This window comes from Crassostrea angulata, chromosome 2 (assembly GCF_025612915.1).
Source record: "Crassostrea angulata isolate pt1a10 chromosome 2, ASM2561291v2, whole genome shotgun sequence".
In the NCBI taxonomy this organism is placed as follows: domain Eukaryota; kingdom Metazoa; phylum Mollusca; class Bivalvia; order Ostreida; family Ostreidae; genus Magallana; species Magallana angulata.
Genome location: NC_069112.1, coordinates 49,225,869 through 49,243,743, shown reverse-complemented (window position 1 = coordinate 49,243,743; position 17,875 = coordinate 49,225,869). Strand labels below are relative to the sequence as shown.

General features: G+C 35.0%; 2 protein-coding genes across 2 annotated transcripts; both read right to left on the bottom strand.

The window, feature by feature from the left end:
* Positions 1 to 1,082: 1,082 nt before the first annotated feature.
* LOC128171968 (uncharacterized) lies at positions 1,083 to 9,105 on the bottom strand. Its single transcript, XM_052837744.1, has 4 exons — positions 8,744 to 9,105; positions 3,595 to 3,689; positions 3,318 to 3,366; positions 1,083 to 2,597 (listed from the first exon to the last, which is right to left on the bottom strand). The coding sequence occupies exons 1-4, from the start codon at positions 8,850 to 8,852 to the stop codon at positions 1,783 to 1,785; spliced, it is 1,068 nt and encodes a 355-aa protein (XP_052693704.1). The 5' UTR covers positions 8,853 to 9,105; the 3' UTR covers positions 1,083 to 1,782.
* Positions 9,106 to 14,482: 5,377 nt separating this feature from the next.
* On the bottom strand, positions 14,483 to 17,496 carry LOC128172376 (uncharacterized). The gene is made up of 3 exons (XM_052838168.1): positions 17,160 to 17,496; positions 16,453 to 16,831; positions 14,483 to 16,334 (listed from the first exon to the last, which is right to left on the bottom strand). Exons 1-3 carry the CDS (start codon positions 17,319 to 17,321, stop codon positions 14,785 to 14,787), a joined length of 2,091 nt encoding a protein of 696 aa, XP_052694128.1. The 5' UTR covers positions 17,322 to 17,496; the 3' UTR covers positions 14,483 to 14,784.
* Between the last annotated feature and the right edge of the window lie 379 nt (positions 17,497 to 17,875).

The window sequence follows — 17,875 nt, the reverse complement described above, 5'->3', positions numbered from 1 at the left end:
TTTGCTGTTTTCGGACTCATAGGCGTCGGAACCGGGGGGGGGGGGGGGGGGCTAGGGGCTTTCTCAATATTTCTGAGGATTAGTCTAGCCCCCCCCCCCCCCCCCCCCCCCCACTTTCAATTTGCTTCCGACGCCAGTGGGACTGTTCTACATGGTGGCATATCTCTGCTCCTTGTGTGCAAGATATTTTTCTATCGACATGCAAGATAAATATGTTGACATGCAAGATAGTTATGTCAACATGCAACATAAGTTTATTGACACGCAAGAAAATTGCTATTTATGGTGGCATATCTCTGCCCCTTGTGTGCAAGTTATTTTTCTATTACTTATGTCGACATGCAAGATAAAGATGTTGACATGCAAAATAGTTATGTCAACATGCAACATAACTATGATAACTATATTTGATAGAAAAATAACTTGCACACAAGTGGCAGAGATATGCCACCATAGCTATTAAATAAGAACTATAAATAATCTAAAAAAAAGCTCAAATGTCGCCCACATGTGACAACCAAAATGCTAGATGCTACCTATTTATGTCCACATGCAACTTATTCATGTCAACATGCAACTTAGTTATGTTCACATGCAACTTAGTTATGTTCACATGCTACTTATTTATGTCGACATGCAACTTAGTTATGTTCACATGCTACTTATATATGTCAACAGGCAACTTAGTTATGTTGACATGCAAGATAAATATGTTTACATGCGACTCAGTTATGTTCACATGCGAGATAAATATGTTGAATGCAACTTATAAGTTAAAGGTCAGTGTCTCGAATCGCAACCAGAGGTCAGTACATCGTTCTTATTAAATACTTTTAAAAACATTATACTGGGTGAACGCCTAGAACTTTGGTTCGGTGTTGTTACATGTTATGAATAATGTTAATGTGTGTTCGGTATTGGTACATGCTATTATTTGTACAGCTACACTTAATTATGTGTAAGTATGACTTGATATACATGTAGTTACTTTTAATAAGATGTAAATTTTATATGGCTAAATGAAGTTGCATTTAGTAAGGTGTAAATATGTAGAATGTTCGGTCCAATTCAACAACACAGAATTTGCTGCAATTATTCGGTTTATTTTCACTCTTTTACATTTATACATAAATAGAGTGGAACTACAAACTAGGTAATATATAAATATATTCATATTATATACACTGAATTACAATTTGGCACTTTTCAAAAAGAACACAGTCACTTATGTACAAATTTGATAATTAGATATTAAAATATATTATAAATGTACCATATAAAATGGAAATGTTATTTACACATGTGCAACTACAAGACAACTACTTCCCCGTCCTTAAAATTATCGAATGACTGAAGTGGAAGAAATCATTTTTTCTAAACATTGATGTAAACACTTGATAATTCAAAACATTATCAATGTTATTTACACAGGTACACTCTGTTTACATGCTACGTGTGGCATACGACATGTTTTTTTTCAATCTTAAATAGTCTTATGTACAATGTATGATACACGTACAATGGAATTTGTGATGGTGCAGTGGATAGCGTTAAAGGGACACGCAGAAAGTTTGGTATGCTTTTCTAAATCGAACACGTTTCATTTCTGTGTGCATTTTCCTTGTGAATATTTTTGCACTCTTATTATCTATCTTTAGTCACTGTTGAAATAATGACCTCTTCTTCGCTCATGTTTTCTTTGTTTTCGATATACTTAACCGAAAAAGGGTTCCTGAGACAATGTTATATGTTTTGGGAATGTCTGTACCCAACGCGCTCTGCTCACTTTCCCCCGTCACCCGGAAGTAGTATTAGGATCCCGTTCCCGATCTGTTTTGTGGAGAGTTGTGACGGAGAGTTCGTGACTCGCGTTGTGACGATGTGGCTACTGTCCTCGTCCTCCACACTGTCCCGGATGACAACAAGGTCCGGCGGTAGAGTCTGGGAGGTAGAACCCTCTTCTCGATCTCGCGCCACAGGAAGGTTGCTGACGTCATCACTTCCCGACGTAACATTGCGTGTTGTTTCGACTATATCGGTAGGAATCACCTGAACAAGATTTGGCGACTCTTCGTCCCGTTCAACTTGCAAATCTTCAAGATTCCTGGATGTAACCACTTGCAAAGGGGAGTTGTTCACAGTTTGAACATCCACACCTGAAGGCCGAGTTGCGAAATTTGTCTCTGATAGCCGTGAGTGCACAAAAACGCCAGACAACACTGTGCTTGTTTGCGCATGCCCAACCGACTCTTCATTCTGCTGATCGCGGATAATCACCAGATCATTGGGTAGGGTTGCAGGAGAAGGGTTGCGGGTGGAATCGTCAGCCAGACCCCCGGTCTCTTGGAGTGAAAGGACCGGAATGTTTAGCCCCAAATCGTTTTGGGGCTGAACTGTTTGGGGGATGATGATGTTGTCCGCCTGGAAGTCTCTCTGTACGGTAGGGGGTGCGGTCGTCATAGACTTAGGGGAGGCCTTTGGGCTGTAGTCTCGGACGATGTCCAAGTCTGGGTCCACAGCTTGAGGGTCACCTTCCTCAAGTCTCCCCGTGGCAAAGGGGTCACCGGTTCCCCCATTAAATAAGTCGCTGGTACCACCTGTATGAAAATTTAAAGAAAATTAAAAAATATATTTTATGTATTTGCAGAATGATAAATAAGGCGTTACGAAAATTAAATATATCATTCATTCATCTTTTTTTTTAAGTGGCCGACTTTAAATTGAGGTGGAAAAAAAATTAAGTCGGTTAAGAGACAAAACAAAAATAAATTACATGTATTTACCTCCTTGAAACCGTGAAAACATGATAAATTGACTTTGAGTTTCAAGACATCACAACAAGTGTTGTAATCAAAGACTTAAAATAAATGAAATTTTTTTTTCTAACTTTTAAAATAAATATTATTATTTGTTATTTTATGTCTTCATGAAAATAATTATCATTTAAAGTATATGAATGAGAATTAAACAAAAATATTTATTTGAACTAATACCGTAATTTTTTATATTATTTTATTGGGGGGGGGGGGGGGGTTCTCCTAAATCTTTTCCTAATGACTATCTACCTAAAAATTTACCGTTTGATCATTCTTTGGAAATACCCACTGTCAATAAAATTTGTACCGAAAAACACCAGGATGCGATCTTAATTAACAAAAACTGCCATAAAACCAACGCTTCTGTTTACGAAAAACAGGCGTAAAATGACAGAGTAGTAAACAAGACAATAAAATCCTCGGCTTGGAGGAGAAAATGCGGTGACAAACACCCAGAAGAAAAAGAAGTAGAGAAAGCCATAAAGATTGATCTGGACCTACCGCTGTTTGGTCTGACTCCGGGCTGAAAGTTGATTCCACGGGTCCGCCCCTGAAAAGTAAGGCAAACCGCACTCAGATAAACATGTATAAATTACATACTCGTGTATCAATATTTACATTCATTAACAATTGGTGACTCCACACGCTAAAGGGTTTCGAAACTTCTAACCTTGGCATGAAATTGAGATCATATTATATAGTAATATCAATTACAAACAGTTATTATATTAGAAAAAAACTTTAATAGTATTTATCATGACGCAGTGAGATGACGTACCAGCCAGTTGATGAAGGACTTCTGACTGAAGAGTTGTAGGAGCCACTTGTAGAGGGAGGCGGGGTCAGGGCTGGATACAACGCCCGCCAGACGACCTACAGCAACAACATACAGCATTGTACTGTTATAGTGTTACAAATGTACAGCAAACGCATGTAAGACTGTTATACTGTATTTTCTCGGTCGGATAAATCACCCAATAAACAAACCTATTTAGCAGACAAAACACAGCAAATGTGTTGATATATTTTATCACCAGGAATATATATAACACCCGCTATATGACTTATAAAGCAAAACCATACAATATTGTACTGTTATATTCTATTATCTGATTTGGATATTACACTCACTACATGACTTGTTTTTAGTAAACTATAAACAACATTTTTCAGTTAAAATCTATAATCTCGACTAGATAAAAAAACGTCAGCAAAACATACAACACTAATCTCGTCAGGACAAGATACAACGTCCGCCATAAAACTTATTAAGCAAAAAAAAACAAACCTTATTTTTTCTGTCAAAGTTTTTAGTAATGCTATAGAGTATTGAACTGTTATAGGGTTATAGTGTATTATAGTGTTATAGTGTATTGCACTGTTTAATTTTATTGCATTGTTATAGTGTATTGTACTGTTATATTGTATTGTACTGTTATATTGTATTGTACTGTTATATACTGTTATAGTGTATTGCACTGTAATAGTGTATTAACTGGGCTGAATAAAACATCCGCTAGACAACCTACAGCAAAAATCTTACAATATCATACCGTTATATTCTATTATCCTTGTATCTAGAATTAACTGGAGAGAAAAAGAGAGAGTAAAAAAAAGACCGGAAAAGAGATAAAGAAAGAGAGAATGAGATAGTAAGATGGTTATGAAAACAAGCATTCTGAGAGTATTGCATAAGCAATACACGTCCCCTACCGGTTTGTATTATTCTATGAAAGCTTCCAAGCACACAACTATTTCAGAGCTATTGTAAACGAGATGTCATGCTTTAATCAGAGATAAAAGAACAGAGGAAATTAAAACTATATAGTTGATATAGAAATTAAATAGGAAGTAGGTAATATAATACTCCTTATTTCATCTCCTGTAATTTCGCCAAGTCTATTCTGTATTCGCTGGTAAAAATTTGTGAAAACAATGCACTGTTATGCACACTATCATTTCTTACCGTCTTCTGTACCTCGAATCAAACCAAACAGTTAAACAGCCCAACCCGACAACGAACCTGATTGTAATAATAATACAAAAAAAAAACCCTGCCGATTAAATTTACAACAATGCTTGACACTATTTTATAGAATTTATTTGTTTGTTAGAAATGATAAAAGGAATGGTACAGGAAAAGGAATGGTACAAGTTACGCACGATATTATTACTGACTACATACTGACCTCGTTTATTCAGTTACACACCGAACCCGATAACGAACCCGAACATTAAAAAATTGGAATATAAAAAATTTATTTTCTCGAAAATATGTCAATCAGACGCTACAAAAGTGTAAACTTGATCTGTAGATTGACATTTTGAAGCTGTTCAGCAAGTTTCATATTATTCCTCAAATGCATAAAGAAAAAAAGTGTGGAAAACTGAAGTGGGACAGACAGACGGACGGACTGACGGACGGACAGACAGACGGACGGACGGACGGACAGACGGACTGACGGACGCAGAGGAAAGCTATAGTCCCCTCCGGTGAAACCGGTAGGGGACTAATAACGGAGAGAAAAGAGGAAGAAACAGTCAGGATGTATATAGGCTTGAACAAATCCATTCTCATTTGATTGAGAGTATAAAAATACAGAGGGCATTTTATATCTTTTTAAAAGATTTTTGTCGTAATCTATAACGTTCAATCATTACCGCGTTATTTATTACAGGTGACTCACTCCTATACCCCCTTGTTTGTGTGGTGTTTGCTCTATGTACACCTTTAACAGGTGCGCCGTACACACCTGTCTATCTAACAGATGAATGGAAAAGAAGACGAATGCATCAATTAGATAGGTCACCTTTCTTCATTATATTGAATGATTACAATGTACTACATATATTTTTAGACAGCATAACCCATTACATATATATATATATATATATATATATATATATATATATATATATATATATATATATATATATATATATATATATATATATATATATATATATATATATATATATATATATATATATATATATATATATATATAGCCAAAGATACATATAGCGCAATTCTGTAATTTATACCTTTCAGGTATATCAATTTATACCTATCATGTATATCATTTTTAAGATGTGAGTTTGATGCATTAAGCGCCAGATTAATGGTAATGCACGATAAATGTCAAGTGCAAACGATATAGGTCTTGTACAATAGTAATTATATTTACAAATGTTCTTTTTTAGTTTATCGTTGTACACTTGTTCACTTGTATACATGTGTATTCTGAGACCAGCAGTCCAGCACAGCCAGATCAAGAACATAGCTACTTCTGCTGATTACATAATTAAAAGTACTAGTATTGGGTTTTCAAGTTCTTTATTAAGTGGGTTGAAGTTTATAGTTAACAAATATTTTAGGTACATTTAGTTAGGAAAGACTGTATTCCTGAAAGTTGAATGCAAAGATCGAAACTGAGATCGTTTGCCAGCGATGTGCGATACCAAGCTTCACCAACTTTACACCCTCCATTCTCTTTTCCCAGGAATATTTCACATTTTCTTTATTAATTAAAAATCACTTTTAAAATTTCATACACGTCTGCCTAGCTTGACTGAAAATGATGTTGGGGTGGAAGGGGGGTGGAGAGAGAGAGAGAGAGAGAGAGAGAGAGAGAGGACGTGATAGGGGTGGATCTATAATTGAATGCAAGGTTTTGTAGTGGTATGTTAAATAGAACTGTAATTTTTAAAAACAAGTAAACATTTCTTTGCATACACTTTCTTCGCAATGTCTGTCCTGAATGGGGCGAGAAAACAATCTTCTAGTTTTGAACTTAAGGTAATACTGATGCGCTCTTATTAGTCTTTATTTAATGAGATGGATAAGATAGAGAAGCGGCAATGATGAGATAATTAGTGGCCTCAACTATGCGAGCGACGCGGCAGCTTGTAGAGCCGTACCCCCGGGCCTGCCCAACACCGGGGCCACGTAACTACACATTCCACTCGGCGCGGGATAAGCCAGGGTGGGACAGACGGGTCTACTCAATGACCTTCTCAACTTTCTGTCGATGATTTGAGCACATTTTTATTGTTTCTCCGAATACAAAGGGTATACTGTGGTTTCATCAATATTCGTTGAACACCAATTTTCGTGGATTTCGTTGTTAAGTTGATCCACGAAATTAAATGTTCATTAAAATTCATTTTCAACTAGCATTTTGTATTGATAGGATCATTGGCCACGAAATTACGTATCCTTGAAACTGTGGTTTTCAGAAAATCCACGAAAATTGATACCCACGAAAATTAATGAAACCACAGTATATCTGCTCCTTGTTTGATTGTCTCTTTCTCGGTAATATATGTTAAATTGCACTCTAACCTAACCCAATTGCAATTTCAATCCACCCTTCCTCAATAAATGTGTACATGTTGAAAATTATAAAAATAAACTACGTGTAACGGAGTAACGGAATATATCTTTTTAAACAAACTATGATCCTTAAATTAATCAAAATTTAACGTCAGAGGAGCATAAACCATGTAAATATTGCCATATGAAACATGGAGAGAGAGAGAGAGAGAGAGAGAGAGAGAGAGAGAGAGAGAGAGAGAGAGAGAGAATATTTTCAAGCAACTATCTCCTAAACAAATCTTAATTAAGTAAACTTTAAGAAAAACAGACTGTTCAATTTCTTCTTCATTATTTAAAGCTCTAATGCACAAATTTTCATAATAATATAATTATACATGTATATGTTATACATGACATTTAATTCATATCAATTTTTAATTAAGGATTTACATAATATATCAATAATGTATATGTAAGATCAATCATCACTGATCGATTGCAAAGGAAATTTCCTTTGAAACCATCAAGCTAATATTTCACAGTATCAAAGTAAGGAAAATATCAAACTTGACAATCGTAACCTTGATATAGTGCCCTGAGAATCGCAAAAATGATATATCTATTAAATACAAGATTTTTCTGGAATTTGATTGTTCTCAAGAGATAGATGTAAATAAGTTCCGAGATATTCCCGCAAATAATTTGTTTATCTTGTGATATACCGCGACAATGCCTAAAATTTCACAAACTATTTCAAGAAATTAAGGGGAAATCTTGCGCGCATATTTTTTCGAAGGGGAAAGAGAGAGAGGTGTTAATGAATTCACATCTTGTGAATTGAACTCCTAAAAATGATTTCTTCGTCGATGTGGTTTTTTTTTTTTTTGGGGGGGGGGGTACAATTTTGAATTTCAAAATCACCTGTTATTTTGATATTATTTTGATATACTAGTACACATCACACAAATAGTACCTAGAAAATATTTATTTTTCACACATAAAATTTCGAAGTGAGCAGCTTCTTATTTTCCGAGAAATATAATTAATTTACTGTTGATGATCTTTTGTACATTTACATAATTAACAAAAATTTTAATTTAAGAGAAGACCAGTGCGAACTCGTCGTAGATTAACTCGTACCAATTTATAGACTAGATCAAATGTTGCAAAAGAAATCAACAAAATCGATTTTTTCCGGATAAACAATTTGCGGGATTACCAGTTTTACTTATAATAATCTGTTATATTTTATGTAAATTAAAAAAAAAAAATTAAACAGTCTTCAGACCATGAATTTAAAAATTCCGTCTTTGTATGTACATGTCTTAGGAAAGGAGTTTAATTTTAAAGAAACCGCTTGCACTGATTAATTCTATCTGAAAAATATCAAAACTAGCTCTACCGCCAAACAAACCTATTAATGATTTATTTGGTCTAGTTGCTTACAAACGGTTTATCGAAATTTCTTTTTACTATCATTTTGAGTTATATAAACATTTCAAATTTCGCACAGATAAGTTTTAGGATAAAAAAATAAGTAAATCGAATGCATTTAAATCAATTAACATAAAAGGTGTTTCTCCATAAAGTAACCTGGAAGAATACATACCAGGGCTTGGTGCGGCGTGTTGAACATCCGGTAAAATTCCGAGAGGCACCGCAGAAACCACAAACAACCACACAGACAAAGTCACCACAGCGTATTGTAATCGGTTCATTTTTTCAAAAAAATAATCTTAAAAAATCGCAAAGAATCGCAAACAACTCAAACAGAAATTCAATTCAAAAATAATTCTGGCAAAATTGTATCACTTAGTCGCCAACGAACGCAGGGTATCTCATTGCTGATTCAAAATGAAGGAAATTGTCCGAAGCCTTGTTTATTATCACCGACGTCAACTTGTAAACAACTTATGGTTATGTTTGTTGATTCTTTTTTATCTACATCTGATTAAGACTGGAAAACAAGTGGTACTGACTACATCAAATCAGCGATACCCGGTTAATTCCTGATTTCTCATTTTTCAACCCCTTAGGCGATGACGGTCTTTGTAACAAAGCTCGCGATTGGCCGCCAAGTATCCGCCATATTACCCGGAGCTGTTTTTGGTGAATACGTAAACAACGTGGTTATCTGTCGGACAACGTCGGGTCAGAGGTCAGATGGAGAACAAGATTACGTTTTTATGGCGCAGATAAGAAATTAATAACCGAACGAGGTACCTGTTTAGTTGTTTGTTTATTAGGAGAAATCGTTTAACTCAGAAAGGAATGCCACGCATCTCACCTCGGAAATATCCGAGTTATTTATTTCGTGGAGCACGTCACCCACGGTTGGTTTGGCGTGTATACGTGTAACATAGGGGCCGGAACACCCAGATTCAATGACAACCACACCCTTTGTGTCCTACCCATTGTTATGGACGACCAGATATCACAGATTAAGATCTAGAGATCAAGAGATTATAATGACATTGGTAGTTTTATTTCAATACTTTCAGTTCAGCTTAGAGAAACATCGATTTGATCTGAAAAATATGTATATTAACTACATCAAGAATTTTTATATTTTATTGCTCAATTACATACTGCATGTATTACACGAACTGCTATTTTTCTTGAATTCATGTTGCTTTCAAAATCACAATGCTAAAAAATCCAAAGGACATTTTATATTGGGAATCGCTTCATAATTTCATTGGCTTCATTTACTTCAGTATATCTTCGCAAGATGATTCTAAGATTGTCCTTTGCGTCTTTTTTCCTCTCCATAATTGGTTTCCTTTTTTATTTGAAGCCATTATACTTGTAAATGCAGGAAAAACTGTAAACAAAATTGTTGATACTTTCTACCTGGTTGTTATTAATATTTATCTATATTCATAAATTCACAGACTCTTTAGATGGAATTATTGCATGTCATGTTCTTAAATATGTATTTCCCCGAAAATTAGACTCTTGTGCTAGCTTTCTCTCTTGGTCTTTGACCTCAAGGAAAGGTACATGTATTTTTTAAGGTTATTTCCAGAGCCCGTGACTCATTTGAAATTAATTCAAGTTCCAAGAATTTTTGATGAATCGAAAGAAGGTGCATTAAAAATTTGGTTAAAAATAAGCAGGTGGGGAGTTTTCAAAAGTTTTCAAGGTCAAATGCTTCATGTACAATGTACATCGTCTTCAATGCTCGTCACTGAGATTGCTTTGACAATTTTTTTCCTCCAGAATTTCAATTTTTTGTGTGCTAAATTTCATATCCTTAATAGTTTTTATTAATGCAACAAGACTGCTGTACAATATCAATTTTATTTTTTTAATTAGTTTCAAACGACCATTTACGACGTTTGTCACTAGAGAATAAAAAAATATAGCGTCACAATGCACTACAATTTCAGCAGAGACAGTAGTTAGTTGCATCCCGGATGAAATGCGTGGTTTTTTTCTTCTTCAGGTATAAAGGATATATATACTAAATATTCATTTTCATACACTTTAGAGAAGAATAAACTTTAAAAAAAAAACACTGAAGTACAATGGCCTTGGAAGTTGATTATCTCCCTTTTGATTTACATGTGAGCTTTGATTATACCCCTACTTCGTTTCTTTTGAAAATTTTAGACTGGGATTAAAAATGAGCTCGATCATCTACATTTGGCGGCCCCAGTGTGAGGTCAAAGACGTTCCCATGTTCTGCGACTGTTTTTCCTTCTTTGATTTTTCGTAGATTGGATTGTTAAAAACAGTATTGACGGATTACTTCATAAAAGTTTTCGTTTCTCTTCAAATTCGTTGACAACGTTTCTAAATCAAATGCAAATTTACGTTTGCAAATGAAAATTATTAGCACTTTTAGATTCTGTCCTTGAATCTTAATTATATAAAGTTCTAAATATATCTATAAAAATACACTTCGTCTTAGATTGATAACACGTTTTATTACATACATGAAAGAAAAAGATGATATACATTCAACTTATTTTTTTAGTATCAATAAATTACAAGTATTAGAATCGTGTTTAAGTACACGTGTGTCGATTTAATAAGACTTGATGGCCTTGGCCATTTTTAGACTTTATCTATCTCCATGACACGAAGAGCTCTCTAATAAGTTATGGGTAAATTCATAAAGTTTTAGAGCTTAAACATTTTGATATTTTTCTTCACTAGATTATAGGTAATTGCCAAAAATATAAAAAATTTAAAGTATTTATAAAAGTAGGTCGAATTGTTATTTAATCAAGCAACCTGTCTCCTTAAGTTACGATTCAAAGAATTAATTTAAGGCTTTAACAGTTCGTAAATTAAGCTATAAATGAAATATTCTTACGCAGTATGATACGATATCTTCAACATACCAATGTAAAACAGAATTTATTATATCTTGCCTGTGATTGGGTTACTAATTGTCTCATTAAACATAAATCTCTAATTATGATTGATATTTTTAGTCAAATATTTACACATTACCGTAGGGATACAAACTTTTGATCTGAATTTAAACTTTCCACTTATTTCTTTCTTGCAAGATCTTGACTTGTCTTATCCAACAAAAAGAACTTATCTAATAAAATTAAACCCAAGCTTCAAATAAAACGTATTTAAAAGTACTGTTTGGATCATCGTATCATAAACTGACTTTTTCTATCTCTATTCAATTTTCACATTTGCAAGGTCTCATTTAAAACCCACATCACTTTTAACATTTTTGCAAAGAAGCTTGTTGCATCTAAATGACCAAACTCGGTGCTAAAAGCGGTCCCTCCTAAAATATTATTTTGAAAAAAGAAAAGAAAGAAAAATATCTGTACATGTAAAGTTAAATAAACTTTCAAGAGTTTTGTTCCACGGCCACCATCTTCGAAATTCATTACGTTTCTCTGTATACTACTTCTTGCATTTTGGTTTTTAATTTGTTCTTTAATATAAAACTTTGACTGCACAATGACAGAGCTTTAAATACAGTACTTTGAGAAAAATACTTTTTCAAAATGACTGCAAATTCATCACTGCGAACAAATGACGTTATTGTTATCGTTGTAAACAAATGACGTTATAGCTACATTGTACATGTATCATAACGTTGTTGCTATTGTAAATGAATTACGTTATTTTATCATTGTAAACAAATGACTTTATTAATTGTTACTGTTGTAAACAAATGACGTTACTGCTATCATTGTAAAAAAAAATTACGCTATTGGTATCATTGTAATGAAATGACGTTCTTAGCCACCGATCTTAATATTTTGCTAACATGTATCGAGCTACATTTAGACAAACACAGCAAAAGATACCCTCGTCATATTTATTCATTGACCAGTCAGAGTAGAATGACTTCAAAATTATAAATAAATTTCTGGTTGAGTATTTTTCCCAGGGATTGCATGTATGAAACTAATCAAGATAAACTCCACATGTATCCATATATCGTGACGTCTACCTATACCTTTATTTGTGTAAACCCAGTTAGATGACGTCATATATTACATTGACCAATCATAACTATTTAAAATAAACACAACTTTTCAAAATGAGTGATTGAGTAACTTACTTTGAAAAAAAAAATACATGAATTGTATGTGTGTGCGTGTTAAGGTTAAATCTCCGTCTGGCGTAGAGATAAACACATCAATCAAAACACTCCGTAGAAAAAAAAAGTGTCACAAGGATGAGTCAAATTTTCGCCTTAAAAGTTTACGTGACCTAGTTTGATCGAAAACTCCAAAATAGCGGTAGGATGGCAATTGATGAACGTCAAAGTGACCAAAATGACGTTAATATGACGTCAAACAGACGTTGTTTAGTTGATGGTTTTTTTTTGCAATCTTGTTGTCTTACAATTTTCGAAAAAGTACCGCAAGCTTAATACATGTCAAACTTTGCATGCCTGTATATATTTCAAAAACATAGCTACGCAGTAGAAAAGGTTTAATTTTTATTAAAACCTGAAGATGATTTGTTTGATTTCCTCCAAATAAAAAAAAAAGCTTGCACGTAACAAAGAACGTTCTGACCTCTTACACTCTAATTATACATGTTGTTATTTTTTGTGTATTTACACAGAGAACAATTGTTATATTATTCAAAATGCATGTGCATAATGCATGTCACATATTTGCAAATTTAATCACTTTTTTAAAAATAATAATGCATTTTTGAAGACTTTATTTTTGATCTTTTAAGACAATGCATCATTATCGATTACAGCGTAACTAGTTTAATGTGGTTTTTGGGGTCGAACACACTGATTAATTTTGGTAATTAGTTCGACATTACATGAGATACACCCTTTGATCGATTATTCCCAGTGCACAAGCGAAATATATTATATGAACATTTTATATCGTTAATAAAGGCAAACATTAATTCATAATACTTAGCTAAGATCGTAGACAGTGATCAGTAATATGTCATATTTTCACCTCAAATTATCGAAAATGTCAATTCCCTTTTTTATCATTTTAAGTTTATGGGAAATGAATGCACGAAGTTCAAACTTTATTTTCATAATTATAACATTAGTTTCGATTTTAAAATGAACGGAAAAGAGCAAACTAATGTTATTTCATTTAAGATTAATGGGTTTTTTTTTAGCAACGTATTTATAAATCGTTTTTTTGTTATAAGTAAAAGAAATTATGATGGAATTTGTCCCAGTTAATGAGTCAAAAAAGTAAAAGTCTCCTTATTTTTTATTTGGTAATTAAATATGTGCTTGGTTTTGAATGGTAGAAACTGCGCTCTATTTTTTTTTTTTCAAGAAGAAGGTGACATCTTTTTGTAAGATTTGTAATGTGGCTGTGATAAAGCGAACAATCCTAATGCAGACTAGAGTGTTGATATAACATTACCAGAATAAATTGTAAAGTTATATCACTCAGACAGGAGACTGTAAAATCCATATACCACAGTCAAAATGTGCGTGCAATTTTTGTGCTAGTAATTATTTTTATGTATATAGCATTATTACTTGAAACCTTTGTACCGTATGGTTCTCAGTTGGCAATAAATAATACAATAAATGGACCGCCCCTTCTTCCCACCCCGGCCATGAAAAAGATTTCAAGTCTTCTGGTTAAGATTTCCAAAAGGAATATCTTTTTTCACAGTTAGTTTCGTTAATATACGCATACCTGGGTTTTTAACATTAAAAGAAATCCCTGAGTTAAAAGTCAGTGATCTATTCAATATTACCTTAATTTATTTTCGTTTTTCACTTCTTAAAAGAACTTTTATAAATAGCCCCCTTCTTAAAGAAAAATTTATGTGTTATTAAATGATGACTAAATACAATTACATATTTTTAAAACAATCATAAATAAAAAAAAATGAACTAGTTTTTTTATTGGTTTTTTGATAGGTTTATTCAGATAAAAATATAAAAAATAAAAATGCTCATTGTAAAGTTTGAACATTTGGAAATAAATAACAAAAATAAGCGCATCACAGAAAAATCGTAACCACGTGATGTGATTACAAGCAGACGACACAGAAATAAAAATAGATATAAAACGCGAAAGCCATGTAAAATAAATATCAAATGGATAAAAATCAATGTTCCTCATTCAAAATATCATTTTTGAAAGCGGTAGCACACCTTCGATTATTTCATTCTTCAAAAGAAGACAGTCGAGATTTTTTGAAAGAATACAGTTAATGGAATACAGCACCGAAAGGAACCCGAAATTGTGGGTTAAGCTCCATGAAGTTCCGTAATTTCATTGATAAAGCGCTGCGTTCATTGGGCGTAAGTTGGTTATCTTCGGAATGATCCACGTATGGGTTATTTGCTGAAGAACCACGTCGTCCAGGGCGCCCCCGAATGGTGTTGATGTTTGGCGGAATGGCGCTGATGTCCCGAGCTCTTTGTTGTTGTCGGTCAATGTCTGGGTAGAGCATGTTTCTAGACGCCGTGTTTACCGGGGCGGCTGGTCGTCTTTCTACTTCTGGGTACACGACGTTGGTTGTTGGAGACGTCGTGGGTTGCGATGACAAACTGTTGTCGGAGATGGCAGCATTGTCACTGTTTGACTCTGTCAGGGACATTTCCGAGTTCCTTAGTTTTTCAAGCATGGTGATTGGCTGCGTTTTGTGGACATCCTTAATCTGCTTCAGTCTGTCCACCATCTTTTTAATTTCTGCCACTGGCATGTTCTTCTTGACCATGAGCTTGACAATCTTCTTGTACCAGTCTTTGATGCTGACCTCTCCCTCCAAGGATTCCGGGCTGATGACATTGAACTCGTTTGTATACACCGGCACGTTTTCCTTCTCCTCTTTCGGATTCTCGGTGGGTTTAACTTCATCTTCATTCTTCTGGTCGTTTCCAGAACTCAGGGTTACCGTTCTTGTCTTCTCTTTCCTAAATTGTCCCATCAGGATGGGGTTAGGTGGTGGAAGAATTGGGTAGTTGAATCTGGAGCTTACTCGAGAGGGTGGGATTTGAAGAATATGTGCAGAGCTCTTGGATGTTGTCGATTTGGTAACAGGTTTTGATTTGATTTGATTCAGGGACATTCCAGACTCCCAAGGGAAAGTTCTCGACTGCTTCGGTTTTTCGGTTACAGTTGGTCTAGCCAAGTTGTTCCACGGAGCTTCTTTTTGGCCCATCAACTCTTTGTCCAGTATTCCAAGGTTGAGGTTTTGAAACACGGGTAGATGACGCAGTGTGTTGAGCAAGGTTTTCATCTGTATAGCGAGGGCGGCCAGTCTCTGAAGTTTCCTGATCTTCTGTAGACGAGCCTCCATCGATGTTAGAGTGGTTGTCTCAACAACTGGACTCTCCGTCGTAGTTAAAGGCTCCAAGAAGGAAATTCGTGGAGCTGGCTTAGGCGTACTTGGAGGTTCTCTGTGTTGGTTCATGTCGATGCTGATGCGAGGACGAACAAACTGGGTCTTACTCCACAGATGGTCTACCGTGAAGGTAGGAGCTTCCGGTTGACGAATCTTACTAATAACCGGGAATGGTGTGGTGGTGATTGGCTCTTTATGTGTGTTTGGAGCGAAGGTCCGCTGAGTCCTGAACCTGGGGTGTATGTTGCTTTCTGTCACCAGTGGTTCCGATGTTTCTTTGTTGTCATTCTGGGTTTTATGGTCTTTGTCGTCCACGGAACCAATGCTGATGTCCGCGCAATTCCGGAACTCCTCTTGGACTCCACAGCCGATACATTCAGTGCCGTCCAAGTCTCGACCCCAGCTGTTTCCTGTATAACAAAAATCTCATATTTAGAAACATGATAAAAACCGATTATCATACTTAGTATATCTTTTTTGAAGAATGGAAATTGAATTTTAATAAAATCAAACTTTATCATTTTTTACCTGTTCTGTAACGCCATTGTACAACGCACTGGGAACACTTCATGCCTTCTGGAAGATTCACGTGCACAAGATGTTCCCCGGGTCCTGGAGGGTAGAAGCGCGTGGGGTACCTATCATCACCCTCCATAACCGTCATCAAATTCTCGTTCAGACAGTCCTGCGTCACCGCTTTAGTGACATCATTGTTGGCACAGATTCGGAACTCGTAGTATCCTTTGTGAAAGGCTGTGTTGACAACTTTTGTTTCGAGAATTTTGGCTCCATCAGGTAATTGTTTGGATATAATTCCTAGAGCATATTTTCCTCCAGCCTCGTTTTCCCTTTCACCGTCGTAAGGGTCCCCACAGGGTCCACACAAACCCCCAAACTGCTGAATTTTCTGGAAAAGTGAAGAAAATATCATATAATAATTCCTCAGATTCCTTTTTCTTGTCTCAAATGCTCAAAAAATGTTGTTCTGAAACTCTTTATCATGGTTTTTCTGTTATTTAAAACCTATAACCACGTTGCTTTATTAATTTAAATATTTGATGAAATATAACTTGGATTAAATAATTTTTTTTTTGTAAAAGGTTGGAGTGAGACAACCTTCCATGTTCTAAATTTAATATGGTAATGGAAATGCAATGCATTTTATTTTCATATGCAATGCATAAAATATGAAAAAAAGAAAAAAAGTTCCAAGTTTTTAAATATAGATTACTTACGCTTCTGCCCCCGCAGTAGAGTCGGTTGTCGTTATAATTTGGGGGTGCCTTTTTATTGACCCTCCAAAGTGAGGATCTGGAGGGAGGGTCAATCAAATAGCCGTGCTGGAGGGAGTCCCTAACGATAGAGAGCACTAGCAGACACACAAGCATCATCATCATGTTGATAAATAAGTTAAAGATAAAATAAATATTAATTCCTTTCGGTTCCTAGTGTTGTTAGTCCTTGATCGAAGTTTTTTGGTTTCTGATTTGGAACTGATGGGAGGAGGTTTATATAGCTGGCTGGATTTCTATAAACCTCTTAACGTCGGAACATGAACTTACATGCATACGTCGTTTCCTTGGTCGCATTCATCAAACGCCATCAGTCACGCATCGGTGATCACGTGACGAATTGCCGCTGTCGGTAAGGTCTTTTTGTTCTTTTGCGGTTTCTCAACTTGTCGTTAATCGCTACACGTCAAAAAACACTAAAGAGATGTATTGACAGGTCGTTCGACGGTTCGGTTGGGTCGGTGGTCTGTCAAAAATAGATGAACCGTGGAATAAAAGCAAAATCTCTTGTATTGTGTGTTTCCAATCCAGAAAATGGAGACTGATTAAAATTCAAGAGAAGATCGAAAATACGTCATAATTCATCCGATGGGAAGTGAATTTTTCATATTCGTTTCCGAAGATGTCGTACTTCTAAACAATAACAATTGTTGGGGTGA